The 26934-nt window shown below is 38.5% G+C and overlaps 2 protein-coding genes across 3 annotated transcripts in view; one reads left to right on the forward strand and one right to left on the reverse strand.

Annotated features, from left to right (window-relative positions):
* The window catches only part of LOC109929421 (protein ATP6V1FNB), a 5536-nt gene extending 2274 nt beyond the window's left edge, over positions 1–3262 (forward strand). Inside the window, exon 2 of the mRNA XM_020529095.2 lies at positions 2102–3262. Coding sequence (XP_020384684.1) covers positions 2102–2229 — 128 coding nt within the window. The 3' untranslated portion in view covers positions 2230–3262. The remainder of the gene's footprint in view (positions 1–2101) is intronic.
* A 5079-nt stretch (positions 3263–8341) lies between these two features.
* LOC109929424 (deoxyribonuclease gamma) lies at positions 8342–26307 on the reverse strand. 2 transcript variants are annotated; one of them, XM_020529099.2, is made up of 8 exons: positions 25895–26307; positions 23066–23154; positions 22494–22580; positions 20602–20705; positions 16738–16850; positions 15293–15450; positions 13640–13736; positions 8342–9517 (listed from the first exon to the last, which is right to left on the reverse strand). In XM_020529099.2, the coding sequence occupies exons 1-8, from the start codon at positions 26036–26038 to the stop codon at positions 9419–9421; spliced, it is 891 nt and encodes a 296-aa protein (XP_020384688.1). In that variant the 5' UTR covers positions 26039–26307; the 3' UTR covers positions 8342–9418. The 2 variants fall into 2 exon arrangements, with proteins under 2 accessions (XP_020384688.1, XP_048462578.1); XM_048606621.1 differs by lacking the exon at positions 25895–26307 and adding an exon at positions 24801–24921.
* Between the last annotated feature and the right edge of the window lie 627 nt (positions 26308–26934).

Here is a 26934-nt window from a genome sequence, read left to right on the forward strand (position 1 = left end):
CCCCCATTTCTGAAGAAAGGTATAGGCCTGAAATGTCAGCTTTCCTGCTGCTCTGATGCTGCTTGGCCTGCTGTGTTCATCCAGCTCTACACCTTGTTATCTCAGATTCTCCAGCATCGACAGTTCCTACTATGGCTGTACTATCAGACTGTTTGTCTAACATTGGTCTTATATGAGCTGTAACATCTTTCAGACAGAAATTAAACTCTTCAGCTCTGTCACAAACTTGAGACTCTTTTTGCATGGTCCTATTCCAACCAGTGTGTGTGTCTGGAGCAGATTCTGCAATTACACTTCAACCCTGAACTGACTTTCCAATTCCTGAGTCTCTGACAAAAAGCTGGTTGATTTCATCTCAATCTCTGCCTTACTTCATCCAGTTTGTTGCTGAAAAACTTAGAAATGGCTTTGTTACGTCCAGTATTAATTATTCCAACACACTCTTGTCCAAATTCTCATTCTTCACCTTCCATAACCTTTAACTTCTCTATCATTATACTAATCTGCACCATCTATTAATGCATTCTACCCTTTTTTTGCTCATCTACCTCCTCATTCTTAATAGCTCAAAATTAAAATTCTCATCTTGAGTGTTTACAGTCTTAAACAGTCTTACTTTTCCATAACTCTTGTAACCTCCTCCAGCCCAAAACCATGTTCACAAACTTTTCTGTGCCTTTAACTGGCTTTTTAAAAATATGAACCTGCTAATTTCTGTCCATTATTGACACTTCATCTGCTAGACTCTCACTTTAAGAAATTATGTCTCTAAGGCAGACTTAACTTGCCGACTTCTTTCAAAGCCTTCTCTTAAAATGACCCCTTTTGGCCACTCTTCCTAATAAGAAATAAGAGTAGGCCAAACAACCTATTGAATCCACTGCACTTTATCTTGCAACTTTCCAGTGAAACTTCAGCCACTGGCTTTGTTTTCTCCCCATGATCACTGAATGATATTAAGAATACTTTTGCAAGGGCTTAGATTCACCTCTTTGAAATGTTAGCTCTGATTAAATCATGCCTTATGGGATACAGTGGGAGTGCTGTATCTGGATGGGATGCTCTTCAGAGGGTCAGTGTGGACTTGATGGGCCAAATGGCCTCCTTCTACACTGTAGGGGTTCTATGATTCAATGACATGTCCATTTACATGCTAGAGTTTCCTCCACTTACTGAGCTTTAGCAGCGTGGGCACCAATTCTGATTTAAATTGTGGCAGTGCAAAGGTACCTCAAATTGGTCAAGGGCAACTGGTTGGCAGCATTAAATAACTACCGACTCCGTACCTCACACTGGGTTTTGCACTTTTTTTTTGATGGGTTTTAGGGATTAGCCTCTCCAGGGCCTCGATGCAAATACCCCGATTTGGGATTACTTTGAAGCTATGGTTCTGATTGCTGAGCCTGACCCTCCCCCACTTCTTGAACGTACATTGCGCATCATGCTCCAGGGGAACTGCCAGGAGAACAGAAAGCACCTTGTTAATACAAAAGGAGTGCACAGACCCATAACACATCTTTCCTCAAATGAAAGCAAAATACTGTGGATTCTGGAAATCTGGAATAAAAATAGAAAGAGCTAAAGAAACTCAGCAAGTCTGGCAGCATTTCGGAAGAGAGAAACAGAGTTAACATTTTGAGTCCAACATGATGTTTTTTGAAAATTCTAAAGAAGAGCGTTGTACTCAAAACGTCAACACTTGTTTCTCTCTGCTCTGTTACTGCCAACCATGATTTCCCAGGACTTTCTGCTTTTATCACGTTTCGTTCCTCCTTTGTCTGAGTAATGTTTTTTTCCTTGTTCTGAATTGCTTTGGGATGTTTTCAAAGTTAAAAGGGATTATACAAATGTAAGTTATTATGTTTGCTGTGCTGTTTTTCAACAATAAGTCTATTTCACAGCCAGCTAGTGGCTGGCTATAAATGAGCAGCTTCATTCTATTTTTCTTAAAAACCCAACCTCATTTTGTTTTGGATTGCAGAGTTGACTAATTTGCAGCTGACAAAGCTTCATTAAAGTTCACCATTGATTAATATTCTAAAACATACAGTTGAATTTTCACAAAACCTTTAAATGCTTATTTTCAAACTTGTTTGGCCAGGTGATGTCATCGAGGAACTTCAGTTACCAGTTCATGGTCGATTGAGGACTGTAGATAATACTTTCTATTCAAGAAATGGTGTCTTCAACAAGCTATCTGCAACAGATGCTCTTGCTGAGCTAAACTGAAGGCTTGGAAAGCATTCCTGCAATAATGTTTACAGTGACACCCCGTTTCTCTCTCCCTAAACTAGTGTTGAAATCATCCCATAGAGCTTTTGATCACTGGCATTTTCTGAAATATTTCTGATTCACCATTGATTGCTGTAATAATTCATTACCAAACTGCAGCATTTGTTAGTTTTTAATGTCTGTTAGTCAAGTTGTTCACGTGCTTCAAATGTTGCAGTATTGTGAGACTATGTAATATACTAATGTTTATAGTCTGAGTTGAATATATAGTTTAAGGAGAATTTCGAAATATGTCTGGTATGTGAATTACAGCTCCTGAAGCTAAAACTTGTCAAAACATGACCTGCTTTTGTACCACAAGCAACAAATTATAAAGCATTTTACCTAAGGTTGAGAGGCTACTCAGTCCATCAGCACTCATCACCGATTTGTTAATTTTGCTCATTACCTGATTTGTTGGAGAAATGCCTTATAAATTGCCAAACTGAGTTCATTATGAAGTTTTAGCTTGAAAGCTGTCCACAAGATGGAGTCAATGGTTACACTGCATGCTGGGAAGCAACTGGAACAAAAAGTTCTCAGGCAAATAACTTTTAAGCTAATCAATTCATAAAACTTCTAAGTTGGAAACCAAATGTTCATGTTTATAAATGGGACATTCCTTTCGAGTGCTGGGAGATCTTTTAACACGCAATCACTTAATGTAGACCTGTGTGGAAAACTGAAAGACTTGACCAAAACCATTGATTGGCTCCTAGATGGATATAAAGCTATCAAATATCCTTGCAACTTGATTAATTGGCAAAGTGACTGAAACTTAGAGTTAGACTAGGGTATTCAGACTTCATCACCTCATAGGCCATGCTCAGGGCTCAGGGACATCTGCAGCAACCCCCACATTAGTTGGAGATGATTGGCAATAGTACAGATGAAACTTTGTGAAGTATGCGTCACTCAAATTGATCAAGGGAATGTTAAAAACTTCTCTTTGAAGTTATAATAAAGGAGGAGTTTGGCTCACCTCCAACCAGATCTCTTTGTGGTAATTGCGATCTTTATCTTACATATCTGTGTTAGAAGATTCTCTTTATTGTCTGGAAGTGATCTCTAACTCATAGCTGCAAGGTGGTCCTTATACAAGTACAAAGTGTAGCAGACCAGATAATCAGAGAAATAAGTTAAATTGTGGCAAAACCACTCAGTTACAGTAAGAGATGTATGGCAATTAACTATACAAATGTTTGAGACCAGGAAAAATAAGAGTTAAATCAGCAAGGGGATATCATTGAGTATGCAGGGGTGGTTGTTAACACAGAGGATCCAAAAAGAAAAGACAACTGTTTTATCAAATGCACTCACCAACGTAATACTGTAGACGTTAGTATCTGTGTCCAAAGAAGGAGGATGGTTGAACTAACCAAACTGGTCATAAGATCAAATAAAATCTGGAAACCATGGTAATCAATGTGAAACTTTGATCTATCCTAGCTATCTAATGTTGTTAATTAGTCAGCCATAAAGACTTTTAATCGTAATTTTGTGTCACTAATTTATGTCTGAAGCAATGATCTCATTTAAAATTTAATATAGCATCTAGTATATATTAATATAGCATCTAATTTGCACTGAATTATAGTGATGCACTGAAGTCCCTTTACAACCCCTTTCATTCATGTTGTAAACTAACTCTGTGCATTAATTATTTGCGACTCTAATTGTTCTTTTATGTTCATTTATTGCTTGTATGCTTAACTTTTAGCTTTAAGTTGTAATTTTTTACTCAGTGAACCATTGTTAGTGCGTGACTTGTCATCAGACAACTTTAATTCATCAAGAGAGAAAGTTAATTCATTTGTTTGGTAGTTGACAAATAGTGGTGAAGTAGGTAGTTCAGTGCGTTATCTTGGCCTAGCAATCCAAATGATCAGGGACAATTTTTGAAATGCACCTCATCAGCTGTTAGAATTCAAACTGAATGACAAAATATGGAATTGAAACTATTTGGTAAAAACCTACCCAGCTCACTCATGCCCTTTAGGGAAGGAAATCTGCCACTTTTACCTGCAGTGGCCTGGATGTGACTACAGATCCATAACAATGTGATCAGTACTTAATTGTCCTCTGAAGTGGTCTGATAAGCTAAATAAAACCAGAAAGAACTGTGGATGCTGAGGAAGGGTTGCCAGACCTGCTGAACTTTTCTAGCAACTTCTGTCTTTGATAGCCTGATAAGCTTCTCAGTTCAACTGCATTAGGGATGGGCTTGAGCAACAAGACGCATATTCTATCAAAGAATAATTTTTTGAAAAACACAGTCAATTTCAGCTGGTGAACAAGATGATTCAGTGAATAAATTCAACATTTTTTCATGGGGGATAGCCCTTAAACTCCAGACTGTTTCTTAATGAAGAGTTAGGTAAGGATTTATCACTTCCCTTGTGTTTTTTGATATTGTGATATGGTCTGACTTCCTCTGCCACCTCCTCAATTGTTCTTATCTCCCCTATCATAGTATCCACCATGGTTTTTCACTTGGATTTTCTCTTATTGCTGAATCTTACCAGCTGTTGGCTAAGTGTCATTTTCACAGAGTTTCATGGAGGGTTTCTCTCTGTGAGGCCTAACAAATTTTCTCGTGTGATTATCCCAAACTTACCTCATTAACTGGGTACCAAGTCTCTAATATGCCTGTCTATCAGAGATAGATAGATTCTTGATTGTTAAGGGGATCAAAGGTTACAGGGAGAAGGAGGGAGAATAGGATTGAGAAACTTATCAGTCATGATTGAAAGACAGAGCAGACTCAATGGGTCAAATGGCCTAATTTCTGCTGCTATGTCTTATGGTCTTATGGTCTCTCTTCTGATGCAAGTCTCATTCTCCCACTTGCCATAGGTGGATTTCGTTGCCACTGCCGTGATATGTCTTCCACCATGCCACCTTTTAATGCCAGCCATGCACTTAGTCAAGCATTGACAGTCTAGAGTTGCCCTTCAACATCAACATAGTGGCACAGCACCTACAAATCAATACTTCTCACTGCACTGAGGTACAACAGTTCTTTCCAACCCCAATCACTGTTTAACCACCAGGCTGCTGCACAATTCACCTTTCCCTAACAACATGTCATCTTACAATCTCACTAAGTCACAGCTACTCTTTACTCAGTGCCCACCATAACTGTGCATCTTACAGCTGTTCAGTGTGGGACCATCACATGCAGGAAAACCTTAAAATGCTTTAAACTAGTCAATTATTCACTAACAGCAAAAGTAAACAGAAAGCAAACAAACCCTTTCGGAACAAAAATTAGCTGCTTGTATATCGAATATTTTTACAAGTAACGAGTGATCATTGCACCCAGCTCCCAGTTACTGGAAGTGGGTGTCAGTGAAGTCCTAGGAGCAAATTACTGCAGATGCTGGAATCTGAACTGAAAACAAAAAATACTGGTGATCACAGCGGGTCAGGCAGCATCCATGGAGAGAAAGCAAGCTAACATTTCGAGTCTAGATGACTCTTCATCAGGGCTGAAGTGAAGTGTGGAAGGGGCAGCACTTATGCAATAGTGGGGTTGTGGGGGTTGGAGTGCTGGGGAAGAAACGATGTTGATAATTTGGATTAAGTGATCGGAATGTGAGAATGGCAGAACAGTGGTGTTTCTAACTGCCAGACTTGAAAGAACAGACAGTCCCACTGGGGTGCAGGAAAGGGAGAGAAGGTGACAGAGAACGTAACAAGCAAAGCTAAAAGAAAAGGAAGGAGCTGAACTCAATATTGAGCCCAGAAGGTTGTAAACTGCCTATTTTGAAGATGAGATGCTATTCCTCCAGTTTGAGCTGTGATTCGCTGGAGCATTGCAACATGCCGAGGACAGACAAATAGGCATGTGATCAAGATGCTGTGTTAAAATTCTTGGTTACGAGAAGGTCAGGGTCATACTTGCACACAGACCGGAGGTGTTCTGCAAAGCAGTCACCCAGTCTGTGTTTAGTTTCCCCAATGTAGAGTAGGCCACATTGGGTGCAGTGAATACAATACACAATATTGAAGGAGGTACAGGTGAAATGTTGCTTCATCTAGAAAGACTATTTCGGTCATTGGATGGTGAGCATGGAGGAAGTAAAGGGGCAGGTGTTGCACCTTCTGCGCTTACATGGGAAGGTGCTGTGGGAAGGCGGATGGTGTTATTGATCTAGGAATGAACTAGGGTGTCCCAGAGGGAACGATCCCTGCAAAATGCAGACAGGAAGAGTGAGGAGACGATGTGTTTGGTGGTGGCATTCTGCTGGAGTTGTCTGAAATAGTGGAGAATGATCCTATGAATGCGGAGGCTGGTGGGGTGAACAGTAAGGACAAGGGTAACCCGATCACATTGTCATGCGTGATGGGAAGGAGCAAGGGCAGAAGCATGTGTAATAGGTTGGATGCGCTTGAGGGCCCTGTCAACCGCAGTGGGTGGGAACCCACGGTTATGGAAGAAGGAACCCATGTCAGCAGCACTGTTTTAGAACGTTGCATCATCTGAACAGATGTAGTGTAGGCAAAGGAACTGGGAGAATGGGATGGAGTCCTTGCAGGACATGGGGTGGGAAGAGCTGCAGTGAAGGTAGCTTTGGGAGTCAGTGGCTTTGTGGATAGTTTAGTCCTCAAAATGGAGACGGAGAGGTTAAGGAAAGGAAGGGATGTGTTGGAAATGGACAATGGCCTAACTGGCTCAAGGCACCCAATGCTACTGCACTCTCTCATACAGAAGGTGCTGCTCCTGCTGTTGAATGTCCTCATCCTCCTCCTTGGAAGACTGCTTCTACTCTCCCAGCTCTTCAGCATCCATCATTATTCCATCTTTGCCTGGTTCAGTTGTGCAGTTCAAGAATTGTGACTCACTGTGTATAGTGTGAACTGAACATCCAAACACCCCAAACTGGTCTAAGCAGCAGAACCTGTTCATAGAATCCCTACAGTGTGGAAACAGGCCATTTGGCCCAACGAATCCACACCAACCCTCTGAAGAGCATCCCACCCAGACCCATCCCCCTACACTTTCCCTGTAACACTGCATTTCCCATGGCTAACACACCTAATCTACACATCCCTGAACACTACGGGCAATTTAACATGGCCAGTCCACCCAGCCTGCACATCTTTAGACTGTGGGACAAACCAGAGCATGGAGAGAATATGCAAACTCCACACAGACAGTCACCCAAGGGTGGAATCGAACCCAAGTCCCTGGCGCTGTGAAGCAGCATTGCTAACCATTGAGCCACCGTGCCATCCGTATTCTTTTCAGCAGATCTATTGGAGGCACCTTCGTCCTGCTCAAAGAGTGGGCTGTATTTTATCTGTGTTCTGGCTGACTCAAGGGGTTGTGTAAGGAAGCCATGGTCACAGTGGATAAGCCTTGTCTTCCAGTAACAATTCTTGTAAAGCATCTGGCACAGCAGGAACATGAGAGTTTTCACGGATATGGGCACCTGGCGGATGTCAGGATACTGGAGGCAAACTTCTAAACAGTGGAACAAATGATCACAGGTCACCTGCACATTCATGAACTAGGAGCCTTTTGTAGTGATGAACTCAGTTGCATTCTGGTCTGGTCCTCTCAGCATGATGTGTGTACAGTCCATTGTGCCCTGCCCTGGAGCTGAAGCACACTGCCTGAGCTGTAGCGCTGACCTCATCACCTGGAAATGAGACAATGTAGTGTGATCTGGCACTAGCTGCAACTATCACAGCCTTAATATATTTGTGAGTGGATGGTGGAGAGACCCCACACAGGTCCCAAATGACTCCGCCCATGTAAAAGTTCAATATAGCTGACATCTTGAGGCCCAGTGGGATAGGATGACACTCACCCCTTCATGTCACATGTGCCACTCCAGCAGTTGGCCTAGTTCCACCCACAGTACTCTGTATGAGGTTTATAAAATTCATATACTATAAAAAGGGGAAGACCAGACTGCTGAAGGCAGAGCAGATTTACAATTGCACCATTGTGTGTTCATCTTCAGTAATAATGTCTGCCTCTGATCCTGAGATATTTTCTGCATCATTAGCCTGAACTGAAGTTGAATTTGCTATTTACACTCAGAAAATAACTCTTGACTGGGGTAAGTGATTTATTTTATTTAACGGTATTTTTATATTCTCATTCCACAGAAAAAAACTTCATGTATACTGTGTGGAAGCACTGTGGTTATAGGTTATATTATTGAAATATTTCAATATTGTATGACTTGACAGATAGGGCAACATTGTTAGTTCTTTTGATTTCAGCATCATTGTCAGTTTATCAAAGCATTTGCTGTAATTTATTGCCGGTTATATTTTAACAACCATTTATTTCCACTTCAACAAGTTAAAACACAGGTTTTAGTATTATGCACAATGTATATTTTCTCCTCTGCCATAATATCTTATCCCTGGTTAGGGCAATTTTTCTCATAATTCCTCATCAGATAATGGAATAGAAACTTGTCCATGTCACCCAAACATCGACTGGTCACTTGCTGTTTCCCTCCTATTACAGATGAAGAGTTAGTCATGCAAGTGAGGTGTTGCAGTTTAAATCACCCGCTTCTTGAATTCTCACTGCTGATGTCTGGAGCGGGAGATGGGGTTTGATGGCCTTAATCTTGCTGCATTCATTGTGGGGCTACAGTCATCAAAAAGGTAGCTGCTGACGATGGTGTTGTGGGAGCATGGGACAAGCAGCAATTCAGAATGATTTGGGACATATTACTGGAGTAGGTCAGTCAGATAATTTGGAATGAAGTTATTGAGGCAATCAAAGTCTAGAATGGGAACCTTGCAAACTTGATACTAGGGATTAGAGAGCTACTGGAGTTCCTCAAGGACTGAATGGTCATATAGGAGATTGCATGAGCTTAGATTTAACTTTGAACCATGGATTAAATGTATTGAGGATTGATGTGGGGAAAGAAAGTACTTATACTTGAGATGACAAAAGTACAGATTAAGAGGGAATCAACATTCCCTGGCACCAACTCTTAATAACCCCTTTTGAGGTATGAAAAATTTCATGCAAATTTCACACAGGAATTTGAAGGTCGTAATGTAACATCATGATGAAGCAAAATCTGAATTCTACAGTTTAAAACTGATAACAGAAGCAATGTTTGTTATTCAATTTGAAGCTAATAGAACTGTATGTAACATTTTTCTAACCCTTTGGACGTGCAAGAGATCTTAAAAAGTAAAAGGAGCTTCGGGACCTCTGCAGGTCTACTTCCACAGGAAAGTGGTCACTCACATTCAGGGCCTGCAAAGTTAGAAAAAGAGACAACTGTCAGTTTTAATTTCACTATTGAAAAACACATAAAAGAAAGCTTGCTGAAACTAGGCAGTTTCGCAGCGGAAGGCAAAAGAATGAAACTTCATAAAGATCTTGCTTTCTCACTAGTGTACAGTTGCACAGTTAGTTCTAGTCCCTCTTGCGAGACTTGACATTGAGTAGCAGTAGGCTGTCCGATTGTGAAGAACATCACAGTCAAGATGAACCCTGTCCTCATCCAGTGTCCATTCATGGACAATTCCAGTGGTTGTCACAATTGTTGGCTTTGTCCCCAGCTCCTGAACCCGAAGCAGCAGCACTGTAGTTGGATGTATTCAATTCCTTATTCCACAGCACCTTCCATGCCCATGACTGCTAACACCTGAAAGGACATGGGTAGTAGATGCATAGGAACACCACAACCTGTGTTCCCCCTCCAAGTCCCACACCATCCTAACTTGGAATTGTATTGTTTCTCTTTAACTTTCAATGGATCAAAAATTCTGGAGTTCCCTTCCTCTCACAACTGTGGATGTAGCTCCATCACCTGGATTGCAGTAGTTAAAGAAAGTGGTTCACCACCTCCTTCCAAAGGGCAATTAGGGATGAGCCAGCAATGCTCACTTCCCACATTCCATGAAGATATGAACCACAGTAACAATTAGTTCACATTAGTTAGAGTCAACGTCATAGAGGTGTACAGCATGGAAACGAACCACTCAGTCCAACTCGTCCATGCCAACCGGATATCCTAAATTAATCTAGTCCCATTTGCTCGCATTTGGCCTGTATCTCTCTAAACCTTACCTATTCATATACCCATCCAAATGATTTTTAAATGTTGGAATTGTACCAGCATTAACCACTTCCTGTGGCAGCTGATTCCATACACTGACCTCCCTCTGTGTGAAAAAGTTGCCCCTTAGGCCCCATTTAAATCTTTCTCCTCTCACCTTAAACCTATGCCGTCTAGTTTTGGACTCCCCTACCCCTGGGGACAAGACATTGACTATTCACCCTATCCATGCCCCTCATGATTTTATAAACTTCTATAAAGTAACTCCTCAACCTCTGATGCTCCAAGGAAAATAGTCACAGTCTATTTAGCCACTCCCTATAGCTCAAAACCTCCAAGCCTGGCAACATCGTCATAAATCTTTTCTGAACCCTTTCAAATTTAACAACATCTTTCCTATAGCAAGGAGACCAGAATTGAATGCAATATTTCAAAAGTGGCCTAACCAATGTCCTGTCCAGCCCCAACATGACCTCCCAACTCCTATACTCAATTCATTAACCAATAAAGGCATGGGTACCAAGTACCTTCTTCATTATCCTAATCTTTCTGATCTGTGAGTTAGAGAAATGTACTTTTTTGTAGAACGGTAAGTCTCGGCGTGTGACATTTGTGAGAAAGCAATATTACTATATTTCTGATTTGACTCATTAAGCAAGTAACAAATGGAAAATTAATCATTTACATATTGGATATGGAATTGCTCAGTTAGAAAATTAATCCTTAAATCTTTTCAGTTTTAAGAGTATTCAAGAAATTAATATGGTACAGACTAAATCCAATTTTATGACATAATTTTGTGTTTAAACAACTATTTTGTGTTTAATTTTAATTTTGTGCTGTTTATACAGCTATTCAAATGCAATATTAGGGAATATTGCCTTCTCCACTGACCTAATTGTGATGACTTCCTGATTGAAGCCTGTTTTCATTTTGGACATGCCTCTTGCCCTAATCATTGTATGGTACCATTCTCATTGTCAGGTTCCATCACTGTTCTTTGACCATTCACTCTCTACCATCCTTCCTTCTCCTCCTTCAAAGTGCCTCCAGCTTATCTGCTGCATGTGGAATTTGCTGTCCTTAAATTATCTCCCACGTTTAACAATATAACAACAATCACTGAATTTTAACAGTAAATCATTGGTAGTAACATCTGGAACTCGATCATTTACTGTTCTTCATTTCTCATTCACCACTCTCTCTGTTCCTTGAAAGCCAAGCTCCACTTGTTATTTTTTCACTCAGTTCCTCACACCAACCCACTAACTCTTGTTTCAAAGCATCCTACATCACCACTGTGACTGTGGCTCAGCTACGTTCACTTGTTCGTGTACTTATCTTTTTTCATAAGTTTGACCTCTCTATTCTTTACTGTCAGTTACATCTATGGGCTCTCCTACCATGGTTCCTTTTCTCTTGACCTTCCAAAGTAGCTCATTTCCTACTTTGGCTCCTGCTGCCATCCTGATATTCTCACTCCAGATACATACCAAGTCTTCATTCTTATCTCTCTGTTGTTCCTTGCTAACATGCTATTCATAAGTGACATCACTTGTAGACACAAAGGCATCCAAATATAAATATCAGGTTATTCACTTCGGAAGCAAAAACAAGAAGGCAGATTACTACCTGAATGGCTGTAAATTGGGAGAGGGGAGTGTACAGTAGGACCTGGGTGTCCTTGTCTACCAGTCGCTGAAGGTAAGTATGCAGGTGCAGCAGGCGGTAAAGAAGGCAAATGGTATGTTGGCCTTCATTGCGAGAACTTTGAGTGCAGGAGCAGGGATGTGTTGTTGCAGTTGTATAGGGCCTTGGTGAGGCCACAGCTAGAATATTGTATGCAGTTTTGGTCTCCTTTCCTGAAGAAGGATGCTCTTGCTATCGAGGGAGTGCAATGAAGGTTTACCAGGCTGATTCCCGGGATGGTGGGACTGACGTATGAGAGGAGATTGACTAGGTTAGGATTGTTTTCGCTGGAGTTTGGACGAATGAGGGGAGATTTCATAGAGACTTATAAAATTCTAACAGGACTAGGCATGGTGAATGCAGGGAGGATGTTCCAGATGGTGGGTGTGCCAGAACTAGGGGTCACAGTCTGAGGATTCTGGCTGGACCATTTAGGATGGAGATGAGGAGACATTTCTTCACCCAAAGAGTGGTGAGCCTATGGAGTTCATTACCACAGGAAGTAGTTGATGTTAAAACTTTGACTGTATTCAAGAGGTGGCTAGATTTAGCATTTGGGACGAATGGGATCAAAGGTTATGGGGAGAAAGCAGGATTAAGCTATTGAGTTTAAATGTCTGCCGCGATCATGATGAATGGCGAAGCAGGCTCAAAGGGCTGAATGGCCTCCTCCTATTCCTATCTTCTATGTTTCTGTCTGCCATTGCTGGTTCCACAAATAAATTTCTCCAGTCCAACTGCTTAACCAGCATCAAGAATGTGATAATGTAGAACTTTGTTTAGTATAAATGCAGTTTGTTCACTTCTTGCTGAAATTTAATGCACTTTAAGCCCTGACTTCATCTTTTTCCATGGCTGTCCACTATGCATGTGCTCAATAGTACATAACCACGGTACCCCATTTATCCAAGTTAAGATTCAAACTCCAAATCCTAACACAACCGAAACTGCTTACTCCCACTTTTGCAACAAAGCCGACCTCTGTCCATGTCACCCTATCTCATCCAGCTGCAACTGATTCAACACACTATCACCGTCCATGTTATTTTGTACTAACTCCCCACTGATCTATCAATCCGGTTTTCTCTGACCTTCATTGACTCCCTATCTTGTAACTTATTGAACTCAAAATTCCTTTACCCATTTATAGGTTCCTTCATCATCCTCCCATGCTCTATCACCCAATCACTGCTATGGTCCAGATCTTTCAACCCTGGCCTTTGCATCCTCCTCTCTAGCTCCACTTTTGCATTAATATTATGTTAACTTGGAACCAGATTCATGTATGCTTGCTTTAAATCTGCCTTGCTATCTCTATCTCTTACTTCACAGCCTACTTCGATCATACCTCCAGTCACTAGCTTCCCCTTGCTCTTGCATGCTACTATTTTTTAATCTCTTGAGGACTTTGTGACATTTTATTGTGTTGGAGTTACAAAATTTCAATTATTTCAGATTTTATTATTTCAGATTGACATTGTGCTATGTATTAGAATATTTTACAAGTAAATCCTCAGATGTATTTGAAAATTTCACCTTTAATGATTTGGTGTACACTATTTTCAAAAGCGTGTTTTCCTGAATTTGTGCAGAATTGCCATATAGACAAGATATAATAGAATTACCTGTCTTTCAGTCATGTCATAAGCTTCTTTGAAGTTAAATATGTTGACCGAATTTGGAATGACTGCCTTTACTAATTTTTCTCCACGGAGTACAATCCTTTTTTTTGAAAAAATAAAAGGAAATGTGATTATAAAATAATGTACAAGCACTGTTAAAAGTGTTCTACGAGTGCACTAACTTCTATAACTGGAGGATGGCTAGTATATGGGTATTGGAAAACAGGAAGAAGACTGAGCATTTACAAAAGACATTCTGTTCATCAAAATCAGCCTCAATGTCCTTATAAAACACCAAACTGCTGATCACACATTGAAGATGTGAAGATCGTATTTGTATTAATGCAAAAATCTGATTGCACATGTGAAACAAAGCAGATTCACTCAACTTGTGTACACACATTTTAAATACAAGGATAGATAAAAAAAGCTTCTGTTGATTTTAACATTTGCTGTGGTTACTCATTTCTTCCATATCAGTTAAATAAATAATTTGATTGGAGAACCAAATTGTTTTCTCCTTGCTTCTTTGCATTCTAATTGATGATGACAAATGAGTCAGCGTGGTTTTGTTTTTATGTGCTGGGCTGTTTCTGATGTTTTCAGGCATCAGCTGAAAAAAAGGGAAGGATTTTGTGTTGACCTGATTGTCCTCATTCATCAATTAAATGGCTTTTTTTTTGTTTTCATTAGAGGGAATGCAATTTATTTCCTATATCTCATTAACATCAGTGGGATTATTTTGTTCAATATGTGTATGCCTAATTCTCATTCAATGAATGCTGATTTTTCTGCAGTTAAATGTAAGTTACAGATTAGAGTTTCCTCCTTTCCTTGTCTTACATTTTCTGCAGCTGATACTGCTGTATTTTGCATCTCCCATTAAATGGTCATTGGAAGGATGTGTTCACCCTGGAGATTTGTGACGGTGTTGATATGAATATTGGACAGTTTGGGGCTGTTATTTTTCGAACAGATAATTGAGGTGTATGAAATGATAAGTGGCCTTGATCGAGTGGATAGGAAAGATCTACTTCCCTTAGCACAGCTACCAATAACTAAAGATCATAAATCTAAAGTTATTGGTAAAAATATTAGAGGGGAGTTGGAATACTTTTTTGCAAAAATGGTTGTGTGGTTTCACTGCCTGAAAGGATGGTGGTGGCAGAAAATTTCATCATATTTACAAAGTACTGGGACATACACCTCACATGGTTAAAATCTGCAAAGTGACAAGTACTTTGAGTAGCATAACCACGATGAGTGAAGTGTCTTCTGTCAGTGCCTATGATTCTATAACTGGATGACAATCCTATGTTTTTCTAGTTGCAGGATGCCAGGCTAGATGTTAGTTTAGTTAACAATATGTACTTGCTACTTCCTTTCTGAGGTACCATTGTTTGTTTGTTTTGGATGAATGAGGAATAAGGTTATTGTTAAAAATTGTATATTTAATTACATTATTCTTATTAAAAACTAAGGAAACACAGAAAAATCCCTATCTATTGCATTGTCTTACATTTCATAATTTTTATACAATATCATCTACCTCCCTCACTCCAACATGCTTGTTGTTCAAAGACAATTTAAAACATTCTCACATAATTCAGAATGATTGTTCTGCCCATTTCTTTCCAAGCTCATCTACTTTCTCACCTGTCATACGCACAGTGTGTGCTCTCTTTTACTGTTGTGTCATTATTATCTCCAATTAGCCAAACAAAATTGGTGTCATTCCTCAATCTGATAATTGGCCATTCCTTCCTGCGGACGTATTCACAGTCTGCATTGAAATCTCCCATAAGTATGAAGTACTGTTGAAGGCAAGAGGATATGATTTGCATGAATCACAAAAAGCTAGCAACCATGTTCAGCAGGTATCGATGGAAAGAAATACTGGCATTGGAGGCAGTCCAGAGAAGGCTCATTAGGTTGATACTAGGTATGGAGGGACTGTCTAATTAGGAGAGTTTGAGTAGGTTGGGCCAGTACCCATTGGAACTTAGAAGAATGATAAGTGATCTTTTTGAAACGTATACATTTCTTGGTGGACTTGAGAGTAAGGGAGGGGTGATTAACATCAGGGAATAGGGTAAGGGAGGGGTGATGGGAGGTGGGGTGAGGGAGTGTTCATTATTGTCAGGGAGTGAGGGCAGAGATGGTCGGATACATGTTCCGAGTCAACACAGAAATGCCAACAGTAAGATGATGAATATTACACGTGCAGTCTCGGGACATTTATACTTAACAGAATTTAGCATCTACTGCTGTTAGGAAGGGGCTCTGATTTGACGTGCCTAACTATCCTCCAACACAAGGGAACAGTTGGATTTCAGGTACGCTTTGCATTTCTGAAGGAGCTGGAATTGGAATTGGATCCTATCAGTAAAAATAGGAATGGAGAGGCAACCTTACTGTAATTGTTACTCCTTGGAATATCTTTTCTCCCCATTAAAGTCACTGTGGATGGTTTTCAAAAGTTGATACTTCATTTATTTTTACAGCTGGCAAAATGATTTTCAAAAATATTTGTGGAAAATTCAAAGGCCCATTTTTTTCTGGTTAATTGGGTTACTTTGTAGCTGTTTCTTGACTTTTAATTTCTAGTTTTTGTACTTTGAACCTCCATGAGAATTGTTAATTTTACATTCCTGTCTGATCTTTATTCATTAATGCATTTCTAATCTTTTATTTCATGATCGAATGCTGTTTTATGAGTACAATTTTGATCCTTCATAAATATGACACACATTTTATCTCATAATGCAAATTATCATTTTTTAGTATGACTCTGAGGTATAACAGACATGTGCTTAGGAGAAGCTCGTTATGTTTACATTTTATTTGTCTGTCTGCCCATTCCTCTGAATTTTGCTCAGCGTAATTTATTATGGTAACTTTTGATGCAATTATATAATATGTAATTACTGTATCACAATGGGGATAATGTGAAAGGTGGAGTTAATGTAGAAGTTCAGCCATGAGCATGTTCAATGTCCAGAAGCCTACCACTTGTTTTAGTTCTTATGTTCTTAAAACCATTTTAGTCAAAGTGTAACAATCATTCTTAATAATCCACTTTAGGACCAGACTACAAATACCTTTGCTCTCCAGCGTTGTTTCATCTCCACATAAACATCATATAATGCGTCCATTTCACTGACTGCTGAACCTGGTGCTGTGTGTTGTGGGATAATGACAAAGTGCCTTATAGCTTGGGGAATGGCAGAGGAATTGAATTATTATCGGAATTTGTCATATGTATGAAACACAAATAATTACATTTCTGCAATTCTGTAGTAATAAAAAAGGAAAAGTCTTATTTTATTCATGTAGAAGCACATTGAAAAATATTATGTTCACAAACATTTATTGGCTGTTTATGTTTCGGCTATCTTGTTAATTCAAGACAAAATGGAGGAATGATGAGGACTATGTAGTCTTCAAATTCTACCCAACAATAAGTCCGAGTGGTTTTGTTACCATAGGGACAGAATGGGGCCCAGGTTGAGGCTTACTGCAAGCAAGGGCTTGTAATAAAGGCAAGAGCAGCTGGGCTAATTATGGACACACTTTCTGTCTCAGATGTTTTCTGTTGGACAGAAAGAGAGTAGGAGAGACAAAAGGCTGAAGGTGGTGTGGTCAGCAGAGAATGGTGTGTCATCTTTCTGTGGGCTACCAGGCACCATGCAGGATGGAATACACACTCTGGTGAAAGATATACATCGCAATGGCATCCTGAAGACCCTGAAAGATTTATGCCGATGTGGCCTGGGGAAGGAATTCCTGGGAGTAAACATTAATGCTGGCAATTAGATTTGAAATTCTCTAAAAACTGAGAGAAATGTCATTTGACAGTCACTTGATATTGCAGCTTGGTTAAACACAGGGAAGTGAACTCATTGGAAGCTGGGAGTGATGTGGAACTGGTTCCCATTAAAACTTAATCTGCAGAGAGCAGGATGTAAAGTATAACTGCAACATGGTGTTTTCAGTAATTTTAAAGGACAGTTTAGAGTTAAGTCTATTGGTTAGTTGTCTATTAGGTATTGTTTAGTCACTGTTGCTTTTACAATAATTTTCTTAAAACTTGAAATCTTATTCTCAGACTTCTTTGAGATGGTAATTAGGAATTTAGATCCCCTTTTAAAAGTTGGCTGATCTTAATGGGGAATGAAACAAAATGAAATGTGTGAAATTCGGATTCAATGAAGTAAACTTTCAGTATCAAATATGTGCTGATATCAGACTGGTTGGTCTCACTATGCTTAATTTTCAGTCCTAATCTTTCCTTTCTATCTAGCTTTTCAGTTATGTGGCATTGCATAATTTATTCTGTTTCATTTAATTCAATACATGTAATTAACATAGATAATGTATTAATTACTTTGTAGCTGTTTCCTGACTTTTAATTTCTAGTTTGTGTACTTTGAGCCTCCATGAGAATTGTTAATTTTACATTCCTGTCTGATCCTTATTCGTTAATGCATCTCTAATCTTTTATTTCATGATTGAATGCTGTTTTATGAATACAGTTTTGATCCTTCATAAGTATGACACACATTTTATCTCACAATGCAAATTATCATTTTTTAGTACGACTCTGAGGTATAACAGACATGTGCTTAGGAGAAGCTCATTATGTTTACATTTTATTTGTCTGTCTGCCCATCTGAATTTTGTTCAGCGTAATTTATTACGGTAACTTTTGATGCAATTATATAATATGTAATTACTGTATATCACAATGGGGATAATTTGGAGTTAATGTAGAATGTAGAAGTTCAGCCATGAGCATGTTCAATGTCCAGAAGCCTACCACTTGTTTTAGTTCTCATGTTCTTAAAACCATTTTAGTCAAATGGTTGAAAAAATACGCTTTAGCTAAGATTTTCATCTTGCACTCACCAGCACATTTCACAAAATATGAATTCAACGGGCAAATTAATGTTTATTCTGCATGACAGGAGTGTGCTGACGGTGGGCAAATGGACTGTAATTGGTTGCGGTATCACCATGGAGAATGCATCTATTAATGTTGATTGACCGTTAACAACCAAGCTTTGTTTAAATTTTAAACCAGGACGGAGAACTCTGATGGATCAGGACGCTATCCTGAGGAATAAACCAGCAAATCACTTTGTGAATTAAAACCGGCACAGTGCATGTACATGTTCTTTCTGTCTGCAAAGAACTGGGCCTTGTGTGTTAATATATGTAACTTTCTCTATACTCAAGTGCATCACATTGCGAGCCCAACTGACATTCCTAAATTTGTTATCAGTGTAATTCCTCAAAAATTTAGGATTATCCAGCAAATGTTGTCCAATTAAAGAATCACATCTATTGTTAGGCGCAGTTTGGCAAGTGTGAATTGGTTGGGTGCAGTCAGTATTGTGCTTGTTGTGAACATCCAAAGGGACACAATGTTTGATACAATCCACCAGTCTTTGGGATGTATTGGCTACATGTGTGGAATCAGACCAGCACTGAAATTCATATACCACATCACTCATTTGAGCATATCTTTTTTGGCTTCACAGCCTAATACTTCCTGTTAGTGGTGAACATTACTTGTGTTGTTAATACATGGTATTAGGGTTAAACAGCAATCTTCACCTATTGCTCAAACTTTTGTGATGCCTTACCCTTTCAGGGTAACCTGTGCTAGACTGGGTACTGTTTTGGACTAAGAGTGAGCATTTTAATGCCTTCAGTTAGTTCACACAATATACAGTGAGAAATGATCTGGCTAGACTGCTTGGTTTAAAATTTAAACAAAGCCTGGCTGTTAACTATCAAACAGCATTAATAGGTGCATTTTCCAAGACCACACCCCTATTGCTCAGGGTCCATTCGCCAACCAATCAGCGCTGTTCCCTCCTGCAGTGGTAGTGTTCCCAGCTCTGAGCCAGGAGGCCAAGCTTCAAATCCCACCTGCTCCAGAGGTTGATGAGAAAATTTCTGCAATGTAAATGTTGTTTTTTACCTTGAATTGGTATTACAGTGAAATATTCTGATGAGTGGAAGACATAAAGTTTTGACCGAATGTCTTTTTTTCAGCAATGCTCAATTATTATGGGATCAAACAAATATATGTACATAAATGATGTAATTGTGAGCATCAGTAAATACAAACAATATTATTTATTTCTGTGTAGGTAATTTAAAAATTGCTAATACATTAGAATTTAAGTATCACATAGTTAATATAACATTTAATTCTAACTAGTTTCATATCTGTTCAATAATCTTACTGCAGGCAAGCAGTGATTCAGTCACCAACTGCAGCGAATGGTACAGCTTTACACATCCAGATCCTGATCCAGAAAACTCCAGCTTTCTACCCCAGCTGTGTGCTGAATTGAAATGAATTGAATTGAATTAACTTTATTGTCACATGTACTCAGAAGAGTACAGTGAAAAGTTTATAAGTCGCCACTTTATAGCGCCATCAGTTGATGTTGGACAGCATGATACTCCAGCATCCCATAATAGAACACAACTTTTCTAGGGTAGGGTGGTCAGGAAAAATCTGTTTTTAGTCTGAGACTGGTTGCTTATGCTGGAACATGAATCAACAGGGATGCTGGATGTGGATAGGATTTAGTTTGATTATGATATCCCAAACCCTGCTTCCCCTGGCTGGCTGCTTTGACTTCAGTTCCGCAAAATTGCGAGATTTGAATTTTCTCTGAATTTGAATTGAGGCGAATTTGTATATCTTCACATCAGACAATGTTTGGATGTAACCTCAGAATTCCTCCTTATCTGCACAGCTAGTGAATGACACCTGAAGAAACATTGCAGGGAAATAACACGCTATAGCAAACCATGATATTTGTTAGCTTACAATGAAGAACAGTTGAGGCCAGTGTGAAATCATCCTCACTTGCCCCAGAAAATATCTTATCTTTTTACTTCTGCAAGAATATAACTATGTATATATGTGTACATTAACTTACTGGTATACCGCGATGAAAACCATACCACATATGGCTCTCTTGCAAAAATGTCTCCATGATGATCAGGATATTGGTAAATTCTTTTCACTGTTAATAGTTTTGGCCTAAAATACACATAGAAACATGTTCAATAGTACACTGTCCTGCAGTCATAACATTTTACATTACACACGAGCAAAGATAAAGTTTTAAAGCTTCCCCTTTGGATAACAAACTTAATTAAATGCTGCAATGTTTGACATGTTTACTTTCCATGTGCTGACTTCAACTGCAGAAAGCTAACATTTCTCCCATGTACTTCATGAAAGTGTTGAATTCTCGATATTTTCTTAAAATGGTAGTTTTGTACCTACTGAATATTTAATGTGTGATTAGAAGTGCCTTATCACAGCACTTTCAGCAAATATCAGAAAGCATTCATAAAAGCTTAGGAACAATTCATTGAAGGAAAATGAAGCTCTGAGATGAGATGACATAGAGTCATAGAGCACAGAAACGAACCCTTCAGTATGACTTGTCTATGTTGATCAAGTTTCCCAAACTAAACTAATCTCATTTACCTACCTTTGGTCCTTATCCCTCTAAACCTTTCCTATTCATGTACATGTCCAAATGTCTTTTAAATGTTGTAACTTTACCTGCATCTATCACTTCCTCTAGCAGTTCTATCCACATATGAACCACTCTCTGTAAGAAAAAGTTGCACCTCAAATTCCTTTTAAATCTTCCTCTCTCACCTTAAGAATATGCTCTCCAGTTTTGACCTCCCCTACCCTAGGGAAAAAGACTGTTGCTACTCACCTTATCTATGCCTCTCAGGATTTTATAAACCTCTATAAGGTCACCCCTGAACCTCCTACGCTCCAGTGAAAAACTTCTAGCCTATACAGCCTCTCCCTATAACGCAAACCCTCCAGCCGAGTAATATCTTGGTAAATCTTTTCTGCATCCTCTCCAATTTAATAATGTCCCTCATATAGCAGGGCAACAGGAACTCCAAAGTGGCCTCACTAACAATGATTTAGCTTACAAAATGGGAAAATATATCTTAATAAGCAAGTCATGGGGAATTAGACAGCACATTGGATTAGTGCACTACTCTTTGATCGCTCCACTGACACTAAAATGTAGGATACAATTTCTTTGCCTGCTGTAACATAAAATAAATTTGATAATTCCATCAGAACACACATGATCTATAATTCAGCACTCTTGATATTGAATTCTCAATTAATTTCAGGTTACTCATAGTTGATGAATGGATTAGAAATACTAAAACAAATAATAAGCAATGCTAGTTATAGTATTCTGTATTTAAACTACTTAATGCTTCACCAATGTATACTTGATGCTGGGTGATTCTTCAAATTGATAAATGTTGAAGTTCACCAAAAGGTACAATTTTTTTTTTAGAAAATGAAGATAAAGAGGAACTGTTCAGATATATTTTAGTCTCAATCATTTCGCCTCACTGTTCAATTAGTATTTCCCTCTGGCTATTTTAATCAGCTTTCCATGCCACTTAAATTTCTCATTGAGAGAGAAGCCAAGTATTATTGCAAAACTTTGTAGATTTTCTAAACTTAAGAAAGAAAAACTGAAGAATTTGAATTGCTCAAATAGTGCAGCAGGCAGATTATTTAACTAAATATGAGCTTTGCTTGAGATTGTTTGGCATGTGTACTCAGTCGGAAATATCACAAAATAAATCCAAAATCTGAAACTTGCTTTTTAATAGGCTGGTTAAACCTTTCAAAAGTCAGGATGTGTCCGTTTTGAGCTTGAGTTATTTGGTGATAATGCCTTTAGAATCTAGGCACTATGTTCCTTATTATTCATTTCTCCAACAAGAAAATGTGCAATTGGAATACAAAAGTGAGGTGGAAAGTTACCTGTAAATGAAAGCATACTGTTCTTTGTAGGCCTTTCGTCCCAAACGTTTGCTGATGACAGATTCAAATTCATTTCTGTTGCCTTGGCTGAGGTAAAGTATTGAAATATTTACAATTTGAATTGAATATACATTTGAATTACACATTTATTTTACATTAGGAGTAAAGTCCCAATCTATATGTATATATATGTTCTGTTTTCTCCTGTCAGGTCTAGACGGATGGTCTCTTAGTGATTGGAACCAGGTGGATCTTATTGACTATTAGATCCTTGATGGTGATTGTTAATCTGGGCCAATTAGGGAGCCCTGACTGACGGATATAAACAGGGGATTCGAAGTCTTGTCAGTTCAGGGACTGACTCTGAGCTGTTTGGCCACAGCCAGTGTACTGTGCACATGTAAATAAAGGGTGACTTGGTGACGGGATACCAGTCCCTGTGGAGTTATTTCAGTCCCATATATTATCGCAATGGCTTTGACAAGGAACAGTAGTGAAGGCAAAAGTACAGCCTATTCCCATGGTGCACGACTTTACTCTTTAGAGAAACAAAAACTTCTTCATAGTCTTACTTGTTCAGTCTTTCCATTAGCACAGGAAATGCTTGATTTCTTGAATCCTTGATTTCCATCATCAACATTAGATCACAACGGGAGATTATCTGCAGAAAATGACAGGTGCGCTGAGTGGATTATATAAAATTGTCTGTAAAAGGATTCTACACTGCTGTTCCCAGAGATATAGAGACACAAATTTCTTTTGTATCCTTGGGGATAGAATCAGATTTGGAAAATCCATGAAAAAATTGGCTTGAAGTTTTCAGTATTACACTTGTTGAAGAAGACATTCTACAAAATTGCAGAATGGTGAAATGTGCAGAAAAGGTTACCAATGATTGCTGGCATCATGACTGACATTCTGTTGGGGACAATTTGCTGGGACACGTGGTTGGAAACATAATAACCAACAAGAACGCGGGCGTCATTGGGAGCAGAAGATCATAAATAGATTGCATGAATAGAATACTAAAAATCAGAATGATGTTTTCAGAAGAGATTTGCTGTCTCTGATGCAAGCTGAGCATTGTTTACTTATTTTTGTCAAATTTCAAACAGATTCCTTTCAGATTTAAATCTCTATTTCAAACAAGAAATAACTATGTATAAGTAAATGAAAGTACTTGCATTTATCAAGTGCCACTCATGGACATGGGACATCTGACATGCTTTGCACCGAATTAAATATTAATTAAAACACAGACACAACTGCAGGCAAATTTCACAACCAAATTGAACTGATAGACCGCACAAACAGCAATACTGTAAGGTGCATGACCAGATCATCTGTTTAGAAAAGTTGATTGCAAAAGTTGATTCAGAAAAGTTTGCAGTCAAGAGACTGCAAACAACTCTGTTTTCCTTTAACTAGTACAAGATTTTTATGATTGCCTTTCAAGGCAGGTGGGGCCTCAATTTCTTGCTCCAAGCTTCCCAACCCAGATATGAGTTACAGTTAAAGCATATTTTCATAGCAAAACACATAATGAAACTTGCTGTAAAATGTTGCATTTTATGTAAAAAATATATATCTATCTAAAATAATCAATTGTAATAAGGACAATTAGAATCATTGAAGAAAAGATTGATTGGCCTATAATTCATCTTTTGTGATCTGCGATTTTCTCTTTCTCACAATCCAATCTTTCTTCTTTTTATTTCTCTTCTAATGCCTACTTAAATTTGCACTTCCTTCCCAGTGCTTGTATTATCAATTTCACAACCTTCAATCATTTTGGTTATGGGGTGAGATAGTATCATGCCCTGTGCATTCATATCCTCGATGCCTAGTTTCCCTCTCTGTGATCTAATCAGCTTACATTTCCAGTAAGTTGCCATGCAAAACTTTTAAAAATTTAACTTGCAAGGGCAAGTCTAAAAGCACTTGGAGTTAATCCTGCAGCAAACTATGATCTACCATTTCCTTTTCAATTGTCAATCAATTCTGAATGTGTAATCTTTAGAATTGCAGCTGTGCAGCCTATATGCAAGCATCCTGAACATTTGGGAGTTCAAACAAATGCAAAACCTGAATCTATCAAGTTCGTAAGAAAATCTGTCAGTATGCTGCTTGATTTGTTATTGTTTTGGTTATTATTTTTAAATACGGCTACTTTGATCATTCTCTATATATTTTCTAAGCTTCCTGTTGAAGCTATGCCCAGACATTTCATTCATGATAATCCCATGAGTGGCATTTCATCAACTGTACAAAACATAAAGTATATAAACAAAGTGTACCACTGCTCACCAGCCTGTAGATTCCGTAAGGTGTTTTTTTCAAGTGCAGGTATGATACTGTGACCCCTGTTTTACCACAAATGTCATCATAAAGTCATACAGCATGGAAACAGACCCTTCAGTCCAACTAGTCCATGTCAAACATAATCTCAAACTAAACTAGTCCTACCCGCCTGCTCCTGGCCCGTATCCCTCCAAACGTTTCTTATTCATGTACTTATTCAAATTTCTTTTGTCATTGCTTACATGATTGGACTTGCAGTAATTGCAACTTCAGATTGAAAATCGTTGTATTCTGAACATAAAGTGTAACTGAGATTGGATGATGGTTATCTGCACAGTTTGGAGGTTAATATTACATTTAGGATACCAAAACTGGGCTCGGAAAATCGCCTGGGAATCCTGGTTGCCAGCAAGTGGCTGGAATATACATTATGTGGGTGAGTAGGTGAGTACAAGTTTTTGTAATGCTGTTAGCGATGGAACAACTATCTGAAATTCACTGTCTGGGTTTACAAATGAAGGATGGTCAATGTAAGTAGATACTGAGCAAGTGTTTGATCCAAAGACACTGCATCAGATGAGTAACACCTTCAGAAGATCAAGGTAGGAAATTCAAGAAAATTAATAATGACCCTTTACATTACAAATTGAAAGACAATCAGATTTTTTTTATCTGTTAATAGTATTAAGGTATTCACATTAACAAAATATTTATAATAGAAATATTGTAGTTAATATAGGGATTTTTTATATCACAGTCTAATTTGAGTTTCAGCTTTTATCATTACTCCAATTAATGTCTGGAAATAACTTCTGCTTTTCATCCTACACAGCTGCTTGTACTAAAGAACTGAAGAGGTCCATAAGCAATTCTCCATTCACAATTCAGCCTGTGTCTTGAAATCTGATCATTTGTAAAAACATGTTTGCAATATAGTAAATTACAATTAATAAAGGAATTCTGCACAGGTCCATCTTGTATACTTCAGATTTAATCTGATTTAGTCAAGATCAATAAAATCCTTTACAAATTAATTTATCTGAATCTTGAGATTCAGAACATGATTCAAGAAACTCTGAAGTGAAATATCTCAAACTCACCTTCACAAGCACATCCAGGATTCCTTCCTTGGCTATTTTTGATTTTCCAAATGATCTCACATTAAAGGAACAGATTTTAAGAGCCTGAATTCCATGTAAACTGGCAAGAAAGAGAGCACTACGGAGAAACAGCATGTTTACCATGTTCAGCTATTAGGAAGAGACATCAACTAATGTCAGAACGCAGTGTATTAATTGGTAAGAATTTTCCTGGAAATGTCTTACTTTAATTGGACTGACAGTACTGCCCTGTTCCTTCCTCCCTTTGCTTTAACGAATGTGTGGAAGTAGCCAAAAGCAACTGGTTGTAAGTTTGAAATGGGGAAATGCTCTGCGTGTATACTGACACCACAGACTGTAACTAAATCACTTTTTAAGGCGGTGGTTTTATAATATGATGCAAAACTGGAAAAAGGCAAGTTACCACTTGACACGACAGGATTGTGTAGCCATGAACTGCAACTAAAGTGCAACTCATATTTTCTTGGCAACAATTTAGTGCCCATCAAACAGGATGTGACTGGCCTCCAATTATGTGAAACATGTGCTCACATGTTCTGATAAGGTCTTCACTCCATTTACTGTTAGAACAGGTGCTATTTCTGATGTAGTAAGGAGTGTCACACAATGGTTAAAATTCTGGGCATCAATGTAGCATTAATCTCTATCAGATTAACATAAAAATCTGAATTTGTGTTATATTTGTGATTACTGAAAATCTGTCACTTTTACACCAAAGATCCTGAAATGAACCTATATCTCTCCTTAGCTTTGCATACTGAGCAGTGTGCTCTACTTGAGAAATCAAGTAGTTTTACCAAGTTGTGTACGCATATTTTGATAAATTCAATGGACAAGAAGGTTGTCTGTATTCTGTTTCATGGAAAGAGCATCAAACAGTCAGATAAACTAATAATAAAACAAAAACACCTTGCTTAGGGAATGGTATTATCCATGCTAAATTGAATAAAATGAATGATTGTTTGGCGGAACCAATAAAGTTAAATTGAAGCTTAACTGTAAGAGAAATGAAGGTAATG

The sequence above is a fragment of the Rhincodon typus genome, chromosome 16, assembly GCF_021869965.1.
Source record: "Rhincodon typus isolate 14 chromosome 16, sRhiTyp1.1, whole genome shotgun sequence".
Classification (NCBI taxonomy): Eukaryota; Metazoa; Chordata; class Chondrichthyes; order Orectolobiformes; family Rhincodontidae; genus Rhincodon; species Rhincodon typus.